The following is a 17,320-nucleotide window of genomic DNA, read 5'->3' on the forward strand; positions in this document are numbered from 1 at the left end:
AGCTGCATAAATTGGGATCTTCTACTTAGAGAGAATACCACAATGTTTGAAAACCAGAATGTTTATACATATTGATAATTTGATAGTTTCTATCGCCCAGGTTTAAACACACTGCGGGTTTCGGGTATCTGCGTATGCGGGCCGATACCCGTTTACCATTTCAGGTCGGGATCGGGTAGTATAAAATTGTTTATTTTCTGATTCGGGTATCCGCAAATTCGGGTTTTGGACACCCTTATTTGTAGCCCAAATAGTAAAGTACAAAAAAAAGCACTTTTATGAGTACTGCAAACACTGGATTTTGGTGCTAGTGAACGCAATACATATTCTTTACTTAACTAGTTTGTCAAAAGAAATGGTTGCTGCATTAAATTATAATACTACTATATCGAAATACGAAACAGTGAAAAAGATGTAAAACATGGATATTTGGATCCAGACTATATAAAACATCAACAAATAATATTAAATATGTTACTTGTAGTGTACAACTCTCCCAAGAAGAAGAGAGGTACAACTCTCGCAAGCACGTGTTGTTTGGTGTCATTAAGATGTAATATATGCATGTCTGTTTAGCCTTGTGAGGAGAGACTGATTAGTATTATGAGGTTAATTAATTACTCCTACTTAATTAAGGAAGGAATCGTGAATGAAATTCCTTGCTTGGATTGGGATGGTTGCGTCGACATCAACGCCGTTAATCAAACAATCTCTGCATCAACGTCATTTCTCTCACTATTCTTCTTCCATCTGCACAATTGCCCTAATTTCATCCACGATTTTGAATCCTTGCGGATTTATTGATGATCACGGTATATTGTTTACTATAATGCGACTACAACAGCGATGAGACCGTACAAATTCCCCAGCAGCGGAAATTGCAGCCCGAGATCGCCGCCGGCGTCTCCCCGGACGCCCAACCGCTCTCCGAGATATCGCCGTGCCGCAAAGCCAGTCCGGCCAGCTTCTAAATCACTCGCCCAGCAGCTCGGGTGGTTCCTGCTCTCCCTTCTGCTCAAGCGCCAGGGCCTCTTTCTCTTTGCTCCCCTGCTTTACCTTTCGGTCATGTTGTTCTACATGAAAACGGTGTCGTATGATTTCGTCCCCATTGTTAAGCTGAGGCATACTCCTGGCTCTGTTTATAGGAGCCCCCAGCTCTACGCCAAGCTGCGATCCGACATGGATTCTGACAATTCGTCTGTTGATGCGGTTAGTAAGTGCTGCAACTGCTAACTGGCATCTTCTTCTGTTGAATTGCTTGTTCATCTTCTCCTTATTCATGTTTACTTATGCTGCTCGGTTGTTCAAGGTGAAATTGATCTCAAGTGTTAGTGATATTGAGCTCTTGGCCATTATAGCTCTGCTATTGTTGTTTTGATCTGTGATTTTTTGTATTACTTTTTTTTTAGTTGCATAATGTTTCCTGTGTTTCAGTATTAGCATTTTACCCATTTTCTGTCATTTACTTCTGTCTTTATATAGGTACGTCTGTGCCTGTCATTTTAGAATTTTAAATGCATCACTTGCTTCTCCGAATCATTTTAAGAACTCTTAGACTCGAGTGTTTGATAGCACACAAGTTACCTGATTCAGGAAATGTAAGAATGACGAGAATCCAATGTGCATTGAATCACGATGTTTGAATGCTGGGCTTTGCAATTGTAAGAGTATCTAGATTCACATCTAACAGTTTCCAAGCAACATCTATTTCCTAATCCAATCTAATAAATACAGGAATGTGTCTTAAATGGATTGTGTAGTGGCTATTCATCCATGATGTTGTACAGTGATGACCAAGATGTGTTTATTTGCTTGGCCATGTCTGTTTATTATAGAGAAAAGCAGACTGGTTCTATGCTTATATGCTGAACAAATGTACTAACTGATATGAGCTCGCCCCTTTTCTCAATTCATATGATACAAGCTGAGATGCTATCTTTGGGAAGAAACATGAATCCCTTGTATACTTTTGAAATGGATGCTATTATATTTGAACTTACTTGCTTCCAAAAAAAATCTCCTGAACACCCCATGGCTCATCTGTTTAATACTATTAATGGGATTTTTCATCTTACCTGTAGATATCCAGTGTATGGAAAAATTCTTATAAAAGTGGTGAATGGAGACCATGCATCAAAAAGTCATCAGGAGGTAAAGATAGCTCATAAATATTTGGTATCTTCTAGGTTTTATATTTTAGGCGCTATTAGCCTGCTTAGGCATCAAAACATATGATCAGAAGATTAAAGGATTGTTATAAACTGGCATATTGCAGCTTGAGTCATAGAGTTTGTGTATTTTGATATGCTCTAGTGTACCGTTGTTATATCTTTTCATGAAAAAATTATGTAAAAACATAGTAGTACATTATTCTTGTAGGCTTACCCGAGTCAAATGGATATATATTTGTTGAGGCCAACGGTGGGTTGAATCAGCAGAGAACATCGGTAAGTTTATTGTTAGCTTTCTTCATTTTTCAACTAAAGTCTTATCATAGTTTACATTAATTGGAATAGCAGCATCACTCTCTCATTGTTGGTGGTGTTTACAGATATGCAATGCTGTGGCTGTGGCTGCCTACCTGAATGCAACTCTTGTAATTCCATATTTCCATTTCCATAGTATTTGGAGAGATTCAAGGTTAGCAATATCATATATCTGCCATGTTTTGCATCTGTGAACCAAATACAGCTATGAATTGCATATTTACTGAGACAAATATAAAATTCTGTATATGGGCTGTGAGAGTGTTCTACCGTGAGAGTTATTGTCATCATATGAGAAGACAAAATATGAGATATCTAGGTAAAGCAATCCCACCCAACTAGAACATAAGTAGAACCTGCTTCAACTGTTCAAAGCCTTATGGAAAAAACAATCTCATTTGACATGTTTGTAGTTGAAAAGGTAGAGATACTGATTCAGGTTTTTGAAATGCACAGCAAATTCAGTGATATATATGACGAAGAATTTTTTATAAAGACACTGGAAACTGATGTTCGAATAGTGAAGACAATTCCAGGAAACATAATGGAGCGGTTTGACTATAACTTGAGCAACGTGTACAACTTCAGAATACAAGCCTGGTCATCAATAAATTACTACAAGGATACAGTTCTTCCAAAACTGCTTGAAGAAAAGTGAGTCTTAAAGTTTCTCAGTGTCATTCCAGACTATGTGTCACTTTCATTGTTATGAAATCAATCTGTCCAATGCATTTATGATTTTTCAGTGATATGATTTGTTTTTGCATCTATCTTTGATATGGAGTGAAAGTGGTGGACTGGTGGTGGCTGGGGTGTGCGGCTACTGCTTGAAACACAGGGAAAAACACACAAACAGGGCAGCAAATGAACTAGAAATATGAATGATATTGAGAGAAATATTACATAACAAGAGAACAAATTAACAGTTTCCACAGCTTACGGTGTCCACAATGACTTGATCCCCCAGGTACTCTTTTTAAACCTCAAGGATGTAATTAGAAGGATTTCACAAAGACCCCTAGGCCCTAATCCTACTCAAACTCTAAATTGAATACTACTTACGTACTCTGCAACAAAGATAAACCTTAGAAACTAAACAAGATAAACATAAAATAACTAAAGACAAAGCTAAGGGGGGAATGATTCTTATCGATATCAATCTTACCATTCTACCGATTCATTAGATCAATCTAATGGCATGCTGCTGATGCTGATCTTATGTGTACTCTCTTTCTGCTCCACACAAATGGTTAGGTGTGAATACTTTTGTCTAGAAATAATTCGTTATCTTCCCATTTTTGATGCATCTCGTTCATGGCTTACAGACAGATGTAACTACTAGTTGACTTTCTTGTTTCTTGAATTGATTTTTATAGTTTATGCCTGAGTATGCCTCAGTTTCTGGTATTTAATTTTGCACTTCTTGGATTTGCACCCAATCCTTCTGTACTTGCTAATCAGGATCATAAGGTTGTCACCTTTTGCAAATCGGCTATCTACTGATGCTCCTCCAGCCGTACAAAGACTTAGATGCTTGGCGAATTATCAAGCACTAAGATTTGCAGATCCTATATCAGCTCTTGGTGAACTTTTGGTAGAAAGAATGAAAAAACACAGTGCAAAAAATGGTGGCAAATATATATCTGTGCATCTTCGATTTGAGGAGGTGGGTCAGGGGAGTTTATGTGTGTGAACTCTTTCAAAATGAAGTATTGAACGTGTTTTTCTGTAGGATATGGTCGCTTTCTCTTGTTGCATATATGATGGCGGAGTGCAAGAAAAAGTTGACATGATTGCTGCTAGAGAAAGAGGTTGGAAAGGGAAGTTTACTAAACCAGGCCGAATCATAATTCCTGGAGCAATCAGACTAAATGGAAGCTGTCCCTTAACTCCTTTAGAGGTATTACACAGTATTATATTATCCCCTTCAGTTCCCCCCCACCCCATGTGGTAAGCTTTAGTAATGAGCTTCATGCATATGTTTTTTATTTTCTTTGAATAACAAGGCTGTTCATTTCATTTTTTATAAAGCTCATTTTGATTCCTAGTTATGTTAATGAATCAGGTAGGTCTTATGCTGAGAGGTATGGGCTTTGGGAAAAGCACTTCTGTTTATCTTGCGTCCGGGAAGATATACAACTCTGAGAAGTATATGGCTCCTCTTCTGGAAATGTTTCCATTATTACAAACCAAAGAAACACTGGCATCTGCTGAGGAACTAGCTCCATTTGAGGTATTAATTCTACAGCTATCATTTTGTTTATTTAACTTCTCAGTATATCAATCAATATGTGTTTCTTAACCCAAATTACTTATATATTTCCAGAATTACTCTTCCAGAATGGCTGCTATAGACTACACTGTTTGCCTTCACAGTGAAGTTTTTGTACCAACTCAAGGTGGGAACTTTCTGCAATTACTACTAGGACATCGAAGATACTTGTATGGTGGACATTCCAGGACAATCAGGCCAGATAAGCGGAAGTTGGCATTGTTATTTGACAATCCAAATATCGGGTAATCAAGTATCTGATTTTCAGACTGCCTCTCCTCTTTAGTTTGTGTTCAACTTGTGAACATACAAATGTAAATTGTGTTTCCCAGGTGGAAAAACTTCAAGAAGCAGATGGTAAATATGCGAGCAAATAGTGTCTCAAAGGGGTTACAGTTGAAGAGGCCGAGTGATTCAATCTATTCATTCCCTTGTCCAGATTGCATGTGCAAAGCAGACAAGAGCGAAAATGCAAGATCGTCATTGCCAACGTGATCGCACTAGTTTGTCCTATTATTTGTTTGTGATTCTTTGGATTTTCTTCCTTGTCTTCGGAGGGATGGCATTTTTTGGCGTGGTGAAAAAGGGTTGAAAAGCAAGGGATTTGATGACCCCTAATGTTAGTGGAGGATTGAGTTGAGCTACATAGGCACTAGTAGTTATACATGTACTTGTACAACTACAATCAACACTTGTATCTAACTAAGTTGTGAATAGACCACACATGATTCAAAGGAGGACGACTTCTTGTTGCTTTCTCAATTGTACATTGCTCGTCTTCCACTGTACTAACACTTCATTTCAAATTTTCAACAAAGATAGTATACCCCTAACTTCTCTATGTATGTATCTGTACTTTTCTCTCGTTATACATGGAAAATTTATCGTCATATTTTAGTAGGAAACTCATTTTGTTATTTTCTATTTCAGTCCCGCCAGATAACTTCAATATAACTTACCAAATTTTGTATTAAAATTAAATACTACTGTACTTAATTTTTTTTGAAGATACACGAGTGAACATGAGTATATCTTCAAGAGAGCTCTAAATCTTTTTTTTCCACATCTTTTCGAGAGTGCTTTAAATTTTTTTTCACTTCACGGAAAAAATAAAGGACACTCCCTCCGTCCCATAAAGATAAAGACATTTTCCATTTTGGAATGTTCCATAAAAATATCTCTTTCTATTTTTGGTAACTTCCTTCTTTCTAATAAGGTGAGTCTCATTATCTTTCTATCTGTCTCTTACTTTATCATTTGTGCATTAATTCTCGTGTCATTCCAAATATTCATATTTTTATGGGATGGAGGGAGTAATACTCACTTGATCATATTTTTTTTTTTTTATCATTTAAGTGCATTCAAAAGAATTAGTGAGATGTCCTATAACGAAGATAACAACCTCGACCACGGTGTCTCGATTGAACCGGGGGCCATGACACTTCGTGCTGGCTACAACGATGACTCAGTTGTTGTCGTGTGATCGAGAGTTGATTGTTGTTTAGATTTTTGCAATTGACATAAAATTAGAAGTTTGATATGATGACATAAAATTAGAAGTTTGATATGATGACATGAACAACCGAATTCATAGCATGCCTATTAATGAATTGACACAATTTGAATTCAAACTTTATATAGCAAACTACGTAAATTTGGTACGATGACATAAATTCACTTTCATACTATGCATACCAAAACTTACCACTATATATGCATATTAAATTTTACAAGTTTGGTGAATATGTACTATTTTCTTTAATTCCATTCTATAAGAATATGCACTTTCTAATTTTGAAAATTATCTTCTTTTTAATGAGATAGGACTTTTTTTACTAATAATAATTTAATAATTTTTTCTCTCAACCTCTTTCTTACTTTACCAATTGTATATTAAAACACGTGTCAAATTCAAAATGTATATTCTTATAGGCAAGAGGGAGCTTTCTACGTAAACTAAATATATTTTAGATCTAGAAAAATAAATATTAAGAAAGAAGGGGTAAAAAAAATGTTTTAAGTGAGATTGATAATAATTATTGTTAAATACTCCTTCCATCCCAGATAATTCAATCCAGTATTTCATTTTGGGCCATCTCACATAATTTGCCCCACTTCACTTTTATCATTTTTGGTATTGGACTCCATATTCCACTAACTCATTCTTTCTCACATTTTATTATAAAATTAATACTTTAAAAGTAGGATCCACGTCTCACCAACTTTTTCTAACTCACTTTTATTTAGATTTCTTAAAGCCCGTGTCGGATCAAAATGTCCCAAATTATCTGGGACGGAGGGAGTAACGTGAAAACAAAATAAATGAAGAACCTGAAAAAACAAATAGAAAAAGGAAAAACAAGAAGGATATGACGGCGGATTGAAGGAATAGGGCTCTCCTCTTTGATAAGCAACAGGGGTCGAAATCACGATATTTGCAGCTCTCCTTCGAAGAAAAACGAATTCAGTAACAATCGACGCTTGAACATAATCAGCTATGGGAATCGCCGGAAACCTGAATCCTGACCAGCTGGAGTTCTTCAACTCTCAAGGTTATTTGGTTTTGGACTCTTTTTCCAGCGCCGATGAGATTAGATCCCTTAGGTCAAGAATGGAGCAATTGCTTGAAGAATTTGACTTTTCCAGCAAAGCTTCCATCTTCTCCACCACCAACCAAGTAAAGATTTAATTTTGCTCTATTCGTCTTCTTCCAATTTTTCCTCTTTAATTTTGATCAACTGTTCTTCTCAGCAACAGACAACCGATGATTACTTCTTCGAAAGTGCTGAGAAGATTTCCTTTTTCTTTGAAGGTATGATGTTTATCCTTTTCAGATTCTTAATTTTGTTTGGTGTTGGGAGGTTTAGTCACAAGTTTTTGATTTATTGTTACATGTGGCAATTTTTCTAATCTGTTTTAATTCTATGACTATTTGTGCTCAACCTATACATTATATGATGTATTCCAATGCACAATGATTGCTCTATAAGATGTTATGTTAGTTGTTACTGAGTTAATCATCAAATTTAAGTTACTCTGTTCAGGGCACTGTATTTATCTTTTTCAGCTTGATACCTAATATATTGGGGTCCACATCGGGTGGCCACGATACACGAATATTTGAAACAAGAAGCTTAGTCTAATCCCTGGCCCGTGCGTTTCAACTAGGTCTAGGCATACCATTCTACGCTTGATTGGAGATGTGGAGCATTACCCGTTGGTTGATTAAGATCTTGTAGCTGTGGTTCATGCTTGATTATGTGTTGTTCTGTTTGTTTTCACAGAAAAAGCATTTGGTGATGATGGGAGTTTGAAGCAACCGAAGCAATTATCGATAAATAAAGTTGGGCATGGTATGCTACCATTCTGATCATTATTCTTATGTCTTGCTCTGTCGTTGTAACAGATTTTAATAGTCTACAGTTTGAGTTTTTGGTTTAATCTCTTATGAGTATTATTTAGGTTCCCATTTACCCGAGTACCTTTTTCCTTGCAGCATTGCATGAACTTGATCCTACATTCAAGAGCTTCTCAACTTCAGAAAAAGCAACGGGTTTGTTGAGCTCTTTAGGTTACAAAAGGCCAATAGTCATTCAGTCCATGTACATTTTCAAGGTTTGTTTTTTCTTGTTATATTTATGAATCTCATCGTATGGGACATCTCAATTCCAAGTGCATTTACATATTTATGCCTATCTACATGAATTGTGTGCTCCCAGCAACCTGGAATTGGTGGTGAAGTAGTGCCACATCAGGACAATTCGTTTCTATACACCAAACCACCGACTTGCACCGGGCTGTGGCTCGCTCTAGAGGATGCAACAGTCACAAATGGTTGCCTCTGGGCCATTCCTGGCTCTCATAAAGGTAAAATCTTGTTTTGCTTAATTCTCCGTTACATTGTTCAAAATAACCAAAATTATCTTGTTTTTTCGTCTCAGCTGGCCTCGTAAGAAGATTCATTAGGGATGAGACAGGTGTTCACTTCGATAAACCTTCTCCATCGTATGACCAGAAAGATTTTGTTTCGATTGAAGTAAAGGCTGGCGCCTTGGTAGTCATTCATGGGGATCTTATTCATCAGAGGTCCATTGGCTGCCTACAACGCATAATGTTATTTATCATTAGCTTGCTCAATATATATTGCTCATCTTTGTGCCTGTTCTGCAGTTTCGAGAACAAGTCTTCAACATCTCGACACGCATACAGCCTCCATGTGGTGGATACTGATGGATGTAAATGGGTCGATGACAATTGGTGAGTCTCGATTGATCAATGATGAGATTTCATTCTATAAGGTTGATAACTTCCTCTTCTGATTTGCCATCACTCTTGTTGTTAATTTCAGGATAAGAAGAAAGGTAGAAGCTGAGCCCCTGTATGCTTCCTGAAGTTTATTAAAAGGCTGAATTGCTTAACTTTTAATAATAATAGCAATAGTGCTGACTTAATCTTACTTTATCCAGTTAAAATCCTTCGCGCTCTAAATTTATCCACCTTCTGAATTGTTTTATATGTTTCTGTCTCATTCATTGGAGACTTTATCAGATCATTTTGGGCATGCTATTCATTCCTAAAATGCACAAACAGTGGAAAATACACAAAAAGAAAAATACAGTGACCCAAAATATAAACATACTGCTGTACTCAAGGGGGGCATGATATTAAAGAAAAACGAAAGCAGCATTGCAAGAAAACGGACAAGTGTCATGCTGCTACAACATTCATGTCCACTTTTCCTTTTTCTCAAAGAATTATACTATGTTTTGTTTTGTTTTGTAAGGCTATATCACTTAAACAAAGTTGGTATGATGGTGTTAATTTGATGAGTCGAGATTAAATTGATAGAGAATCGAGATTGAATTGGTCTGAGATTAATCATGTGTGGCACCATGCAATATTAAGTACCATACTGAATCTTTCAAGAAAATACTACTCCAGTATTCACAAAGACATAATTATTATGTCTAATCCATCAAACAAAACATATGTATACATGATGCAGATGGATGGATAGGTAGCTAGATAGGCACAAACACAAAGTATAGTAGGTGGTAAGTAAATGAAAGCTAATTAAGATGGTACATATTGGTAGGTAATCTAGAAATGAGTAGAATTAATGTTACATATATAACACGCACTAGAAGAGAAGAGAGAGTTGCAGCAGGTGCATGAGAGCGAATTAGTTTTTAATAGGAAGAAACTCGATGAAGTTAGAAGGCTTGGTAAAAGTATGAGGAAGGTGAAGAAGGGTACTGGTTTCTTGTTGTGGGCTGGGAAAGAGGTGAAGTGTAGTAGTAGTAGTTTGGTGGTGATAGGGATAGTAGGGTTTGGTGTTCTCTTGTCCAGTAGAAGAAGATGAAGAAATGTTAGACAAGTCCAAATCCAAATCCAAATCCAAATCCAGTTGCCAATTCAATTCCAATTCTTTGTGCTTCTTCCATCCATCTTTTCCACTGTCAGCAGCAATCACTGCGCCATGCATTGATGCAGAATCCTGGAAATTTGTACATTAATGAAAAGCTGAGTGAATTTTGCACCTAAATCGAGGAATTCTTCAACTTTTTGGGGGCAACACCCTCAACAGAAAGTATACACTGCAGCTTTTACTTTCATTCTTTTTTCCATAATATACAATGCTTTTCCCTGCCCAAATTCAATATTTTTGACCTACATACATATTATTGCCCCATAATTTTGCCTCTGCTAGCTTATGTCTTGTGACCTATCCTCCCCTCCTTCTTGGGCTTCGAGCACTTATACTATTATATCAATATTAATTAAGTAGCTAAGTTAAAAAGAAAAAATCTTATTGCTATAGCTGCAGTGACTGCGTAGTCTGTACTATTAAATGTATGTATTTATATAATTTATAATAGTACTGTGTACTTACCTCTGAATTTGAGCCTATAGGGACCTTCCCGTGTTGCTCAATTTCCATATATCTCCTGCTCACTCCTGCATAAATTTCTTTAATTATATCTTAATTAAACTAGTTATTGTCATCATATTTGCATGTATGATTATAATTATAATTGCTGGGTAAACAGTGTTTTATTTGTAGTGGATTAGTTACCAGGTGGGGGTTTTTTGGCGGCCAGATGGAGCTCAAGCTGACGACGTTTCTTCTGTCGCTCTCTCGCCTTGTGGTTTTGAAACCAGTAGAAAACGTTTTTGCCTTCGATTTTTCCAAACCGCCGGAGTTTGGCTGCGATCTGCTGAATCTGCTCCGCCGAAGGAGTTCGGATTCCGCGTCTGTACATTTCCTCAAGCGCCTGCAGTTGCTCCGGCGTAGGGTTCCACCTCGTGCTCACCAGCGGCATCTCTCTCTTGTGATGATGATGATCAGCTGCAGCAACATGGTGAATTTGAGATTATTAAATTTAAAAAAAATGAAGCAATTGAGTGGTTTATTACTTACTTAAGGAATTGCTCCAGATATTAGGGTTTGGTAGGCAGCAGCAGGAGGAGGAGGAAGAAGATGAATAGATTGGGCGCGGCATCAGAGGGCGGAGCTTCTTGCTGCTATTACTATCCATCGCAATCGTCCACATTAGTATTGCTATTTAGTTATGCAGCGAAGCAAAGTGCATATGTGTGTATAAATAGTAGAATTGGAATTGGAATTGGAATTGTGTAATCTGAAGAGAAATGTAGACAAATAGGGTTTGGGAGGGTCAGAGATGGAGACTTGACGAGGAAACAAAGGGAGAGGTTTGCAGATTAATGAGAGAGAAAATGGAGTAACAAACAACAAACAACAATAGGTAGGTTGACCATACTAACACTATGGTGAAATTTGATTTAGAGAAAAAAGGGAGGCGTGAAATTCTGGGAGGTTTTTTTGGGAGATGGATACTTAAAAGCGACGTGACAATGATGAGATTATGAGGACTGTGTCATTGGGACTTCAATGTCTTGCTTCTCCTTTTTTCACATTTCTTCACATTCCATCTTGTCTTTCTCTATCCCTCTCTCTCTCTATATATAAATGTTTGATTAATGCTCAACTAATTTCCCATACCTGCCACAATTTAATTATCTTTTGTCTCTTCAATTCAATACCTCCAACTCCTTTAATTTAATTGAACTCATTCCTGCGTACTAGTGTAACATTTTGTTGAATTATTGATCCAATTCAGTTATGGCGCCCTCTCACTTATACTACTAAACCTGTTCTACATTTATGCTTTCGTGCATGCACACCCACATATATCAACATATGTATTCACATTATTAAATTTTTTCGTCTCTCTGCAACTACTTAACTATATATTTGCATTATTTTAACGTCTCGTTGCCTATTATTTCTAGCTACCATGCATGTTTTGTACACTGCTGCAAATTATTTTAGTTGTGACGTGATATTGAAAGGATTGTGAGACTTTTAAATTTCAATATTACACAAGATCTTGTAGCATTTTGTAATGGATAGTTATTATGCTTGCACAAAAATAAAGATTGTCATACATTTGACGAGAGTATAATTCTAATAAATTATTATAAATGCAATTAAATTTACTTTTATTTAAATAGATGCATGTATTGTTGTAGTATAACAACTCTCTTGGTACCACTAAACTCATATCACTATGAAAGATTAATTTTGTTATAGCAAAAATATATAAATATACATATTAGGGAACATAAAACAATCTTAAAATTATGTTTATGTCTGTGGTCCAATCTCATCTCTAAAACTGCGTATATTGTTGAACCAATAAGTGATATTTAACCCCATATGTTTTTATTTGACATTCATATGTGTCTCATTATCCGAATAAAAATTTTAAAAAAAATAGTAGTAATCGCAAAAGTTTATTTATGATGTATCTTTCGGGACCAGCCGGCGGCTCAGCTACTAATGAATGTGGCTCAAATACTAATGACGACTCTATATAGGTAGCTATATTAGTAATTAATGTCATTTTTTAATAAATATAGAATTTGTTAGTTATATATGGTGTGGTGCTTTAAAGAATATTACTGTGCAAACCATCCAATAATTAATACTAACAATTTATAGTTGAAAAATATAAATACATCTTATAGGGTTAGTTTTAAAGAAATTCTATTAGAATAATTTACTTTTTGAATATTTATATGCATTCGTCCCCTAATTATTCTTGCCATTATCGGTGTACCAATCACACCGAAATCTATGCCTGCGAAAACTCCTTATCGATAACAGATTATTGATGACAGTTATTATTATTATGTAATAATGAGTACTACTAGCTAGTTTATTTGTGACATAGTAGTACATTAATTTGTACTAGTAATAAAAAATAATTGCAGCTGGATTATCTCAATCGGTCGTGCATGCAAGCAATACTAGGAGTACTAAGTAATTAGTAGACCATCTCGCCCTATATTAGCAGTTAAACATTTAAAGATGTAATCAATGTGAATTAGTCCTGATCAGGTTGTTAGCATTTATACATATTGGCATTATTATTACTGAAGAATATATCATTATCATAGTATGTGTCTTGCTTAATTGCGTTGATTCACTCTATTTTCAATCTTGTGTCTCATTTGACACCCACGTGTATACAATACCCACAATTAGTATTAAGAAACATTTACTATTTCTGTTAATTGTGTCTACTACTGTAGCTAGTACATTATGGAGTACTGTGTTAGGAGTGATTGAAGAATTATTTGCTCAATCAAATTCCAACTGTTCTGGTATAGTAGCTAGTTAGTATTCACCTAATAATACTATTCATAACTGATCAGAGAATTCAGAATGAAAAATCAATTAATATTACGGCAGCAAAGGAGCTGCAACATATACACAATATTCTCATGCATGTAACTAGGTGCATTAGCAAGACTAAAAAAGAGACACTGAGATTAATATTATATAATTATAGTACAATGCAGCACATCCCTTGATAAATGATAAGCAAAATGAATGAAGGTTGTGTTTATATAATTATATCAGTCTAAGAGCTTGTTGCAAGTGGTGACTCCAACAGCAGCAGCAAGGTGCCAAGCAGCATGCAGGAATGGAGTTTGGGGGAGCAAGTCATCAGCCATGAAAAACGCCCCGCCTAGTAACGACGACATCTTATGCACATTATGATACATCCTCAATTCTGGATCCTTAAATGCTCTCTTAGCAAATGCAACCTGATCATACATATACATTGATTATGCTACATATATAATGATCTCAAAGCTAAGGCCAATTAAATTCAAGATGCAAGTGTGAGATCGTGTGATTCGATATGGAATAAACACCTCCATAATTCCTGTGTGGACTGCTGATACCATGAGGGGTTGTATAGGCAGAAACAAAGCTGATGCTGTCATCAACAACTTCGGGTTCTCGTTCCTAAGTGCTCTTGATAGGCACTGTCAAAGAATTCCAAAGTGAACCAATAGATACCAAAGTTGGCAATAATAAATCTTCCTACAAACTTAACCAATTTCAATGTAATAACAGAAACTTGTAGCTTAATTTAAAGAGTTATATACCACGGTAGCTGTTGCGATCATAGTGTAGTCAGCCCATCTGAGATACTTCCTCAATCTCCCTCTCGAAGCATGATACAAACTCGATGCAAGTCCTACTCCAACCAATGAATTTGCATATATTTTACAATTGACATTCTTCCTACAGGAGATACAGAATAAGATACGAATACGACAAGGCAAATACGCAACTTATCGAGTTATGTATCAAAATCACCTTGGGGCTTGGAGTCCAATGGCAATAAAAGGAAGTGAAGTAAGCACATTAGCCACAGTTTCAGCAATGTTTAGATCACCTGGACATATAAATAGATTCAATATTCCAATAATAAATAAAAACCAATGTTAAGATAGCTAGTTGGTTTGCAATACCAGTATGTGTACAACAACGGATGGGCCTCAAATAAGCAGAAACTTTCCTAATTTACAACATCATTATTACCATTAGGCCAAACACAAAACTCTCAGTACCTAACCTTGACAACATTTTGGTTGAAAGATTAAAACTTTAGGCACCTTGAATCTCTTCACTTACTGGACGATAGGCCGTTGGTGGTTGGTGCCGGTATTAGAGACTCCACAAGCTAAATCATTTTGTTTGCTTATTTCTTGGAATGAAACTGGTGAGTGAGAAACCAATTGCATTCCATGTATTCCATCCAAGGCTTTATTAGACTTCTCAGGACTCATTTTTTTAGGGAATCAGTCTTGAGCAGCTAATGAATCTGAGAATATTTCACAACTTCCATTAATATTATATCAACAATCCTGAATACTTAATACTTATTGAGGACACTATAATGGAAGGTAACTGATTAAAGCTTAAATTTTTCTTGGACAATATAGCATAAATCTGGTCTGATGAGGACAAATAAGCAGTCATGTTATATATTACTCCCTCCGTCTACGAAAATTCGTCCCGGTTTGACTGGGCACGGGTTTTAAGAAATGTAATGGAAAGTGAGTTGAAAAGGTTAGTGGATTGTGGGTCCTACTTTTAAAGTATTAGTTTTATAATAAAATGTGAGTAGGAATGACTAATGAGTTAGTGGAATATGGGGTCCACTACCAAAAATGGTAAAAGTGAAATGAGACAAATTTTGGTGGACGGACGGAAATGGAAAACTGGGACAAATTTTCGTGGACGGAGGGAGTATAGTATATCAAATACATAGTATAAAATACATTTAATTAATAAACAGTTATTGTAATAGCATATTAAGGGAATATTTGTTCATGAAAAATGAGTATCATTGGAAAGAGGTGAAGAAATGAAAAATGAAAGTGCTACACCATTAATCCTATTTCTTATACTGTATCATTTTGGTCTCACCACAAGATTCATTGCACTAATTCTCAAGTAGAGGTACAACGACTATTCCCAACAAGACAGAGGCAAAAACAATCATCTTTTTAAGCAGAGAAAAGAACATGCCAATTTGCTGTACAACAGTACAACATATAAACATTAATTTTTTTTAATCTTCAGGTGAACACAAATACATTAATCTTTTTAATTAGTCTTTCAGAATAATTTTCCACGTGGGCCAGGCGAATTCACATCATCACTCATTTAGAATTCTCGTTCAATTTTGGAGATGGAACGAAATAAGCAAGCCCACAATTATAAAAAAACCCCATGGGATACTTTAATAACTCAAACAATTAAAACTATTTGAAATCATAGTGAGAGCTCGATGATCGCAAATAAGTATACTAAGAGAATAAAAATTAAGGCGATATCCCTCGAAATGCGACAGCACAACAAACTCGTAAATAAAATTTATATACATAACATGGAAAATTAAAAAAAGGCTTATTACTATTGTTTAAAGATTATAAAATGTAACTTTCCTTAATAATGATATTTCCAGAGAAAGAGAGCCCAAAATATACCTGGATAATGGCAATGCGCAGGGACGAATTTGGTAAGTGGTGGAACGCAAAAATGGATTGAGGCAATAAATTGAGGAAAATATGCGAATTTGAAATAAGGAATCTTCTTTTAAAATGCGTAATGCGTCGCATATTCTCTTGGTCATATATACTCATACACCTATTTCAGAAAATTTTGTCTCATTCTTTTCTTTTATTTTATTTTTCTGGATTTGATTCGGAGTGCCTGATAAAGATGTACTACTACGTAATATCACTAAATTGAATGGATTAGAATATGAATTTATTTTATAGGCCTAAACTAATTTCATGTAACAAATCATTAATGGGCCTTATCTATTGGGCCCAAAATACACCTGGACTATAGTAATCAGTACAGTATCATATTTGAAAATTTGAACCGCCTGAAATCTATACTCAATATATAAAACCGGAGTTTTGGGTAAGTTACAAAATTGCCATTTAATTTAAAAAATTATACTATTAAATATATATTAAAGGCCTAAAAATGTGGGATTAATTTAAAAAATTATATTAAATATATAATTAAAGGCCTAAAAATGTGGGATTAAGTGGAGAAGTGGGAGGTTTTAATTTAATTTGATTTGATTTATTCCACGTATTATAAATATGTAACCTTTTTAATTTTTAGTTTCAACATTCTATTTTAACCGTTGCCTCTTTCGTATTCTTCAATCCAATATTACATACTCGCACATCAAGGAATTTAGGGTATTAGCGAAAAATGATACTAATTCGATTATTATCTCTCATTGCTTTAGTTCTGCTAATAGTCTTGAATTGGTGTTGCGAATTGCTGTAAATATTAGAGGTTATGCGTTGTATGTATTACTCCTATGTTTTTTTTCTGTAGATTTTTATCTGAGTCAGTGATTAAATTCAATAATGTGGGTGTTGTTTTATTGACTGTTATTCTGTTTTATTGAGATGGTGCGTTCAATTCATGCTTATTGATAATTTTCTACAATTATAATAGTTGTTCGAGATGAACTTATGGTTGCTAGTGGAAGATCAATAGGTATGGTACGAATTTATAGTTTTCTTGATTAGTGTTGTTTTATATCAACTGGTTTATCTAATCAGATCATTCAAGGATCAATTCCAACTTTCCTTGCATATAGCTACATGTAACATCCCGCTTTTTCGAACCCTAATTTTTGAG

The 17,320-nt window shown here is 35.4% G+C and overlaps 4 protein-coding genes across 6 annotated transcripts; 2 read left to right on the top strand and 2 right to left on the bottom strand.

The window, feature by feature from the left end:
• The first annotated feature begins 609 nt into the window (after positions 1-609).
• LOC125186364 (protein ESMERALDA 1-like) lies at positions 610-5,648 on the top strand. Of its 2 annotated transcripts, none has more exons than XM_048082714.1 (10): positions 610-1,209; positions 2,082-2,151; positions 2,380-2,447; positions 2,552-2,640; positions 2,943-3,140; positions 3,948-4,152; positions 4,219-4,386; positions 4,552-4,719; positions 4,813-5,003; positions 5,091-5,648. In XM_048082714.1, the coding sequence occupies exons 1-10, from the start codon at positions 847-849 to the stop codon at positions 5,251-5,253; spliced, it is 1,683 nt and encodes a 560-aa protein (XP_047938671.1). In that variant the 5' UTR covers positions 610-846; the 3' UTR covers positions 5,254-5,648. The 2 variants fall into 2 exon arrangements, with proteins under 2 accessions (XP_047938671.1, XP_047938672.1); XM_048082715.1 differs by having other exon boundaries at positions 1,190-1,213.
• A 1,465-nt stretch (positions 5,649-7,113) lies between these two features.
• Positions 7,114-9,273, top strand: LOC125186955 (phytanoyl-CoA dioxygenase). 2 transcript variants are annotated; one of them, XM_048083445.1, is made up of 8 exons: positions 7,114-7,435; positions 7,516-7,570; positions 8,043-8,111; positions 8,255-8,373; positions 8,478-8,625; positions 8,700-8,844; positions 8,929-9,015; positions 9,107-9,273. In XM_048083445.1, exons 1-8 carry the CDS (start codon positions 7,256-7,258, stop codon positions 9,147-9,149), a joined length of 846 nt encoding a protein of 281 aa, XP_047939402.1. In that variant the 5' UTR covers positions 7,114-7,255; the 3' UTR covers positions 9,150-9,273. The 2 variants fall into 2 exon arrangements, with proteins under 2 accessions (XP_047939402.1, XP_047939401.1); XM_048083444.1 differs by having other exon boundaries at positions 7,115-7,435; positions 7,510-7,570.
• Positions 9,274-9,792: 519 nt separating this feature from the next.
• LOC125191052 (WUSCHEL-related homeobox 6-like) lies at positions 9,793-11,674 on the bottom strand. Its single transcript, XM_048088514.1, has 4 exons — positions 11,180-11,674; positions 10,835-11,107; positions 10,652-10,716; positions 9,793-10,255 (listed from the first exon to the last, which is right to left on the bottom strand). The coding sequence occupies exons 1-4, from the start codon at positions 11,310-11,312 to the stop codon at positions 9,941-9,943; spliced, it is 786 nt and encodes a 261-aa protein (XP_047944471.1). The 5' UTR covers positions 11,313-11,674; the 3' UTR covers positions 9,793-9,940.
• A 1,994-nt stretch (positions 11,675-13,668) lies between these two features.
• LOC125189266 lies at positions 13,669-14,728 on the bottom strand. Its single transcript, XM_048086558.1, has 5 exons — positions 14,713-14,728; positions 14,459-14,537; positions 14,245-14,383; positions 14,008-14,121; positions 13,669-13,896 (listed from the first exon to the last, which is right to left on the bottom strand). Exons 1-5 carry the CDS (start codon positions 14,726-14,728, stop codon positions 13,705-13,707), a joined length of 540 nt encoding a protein of 179 aa, XP_047942515.1. The 3' UTR covers positions 13,669-13,704.
• Positions 14,729-17,320: the final 2,592 nt, after the last annotated feature.

The sequence above is a fragment of the Salvia hispanica genome, chromosome 5, assembly GCF_023119035.1.
Source record: "Salvia hispanica cultivar TCC Black 2014 chromosome 5, UniMelb_Shisp_WGS_1.0, whole genome shotgun sequence".
NCBI classification, from domain to species: domain Eukaryota; kingdom Viridiplantae; phylum Streptophyta; class Magnoliopsida; order Lamiales; family Lamiaceae; genus Salvia; species Salvia hispanica.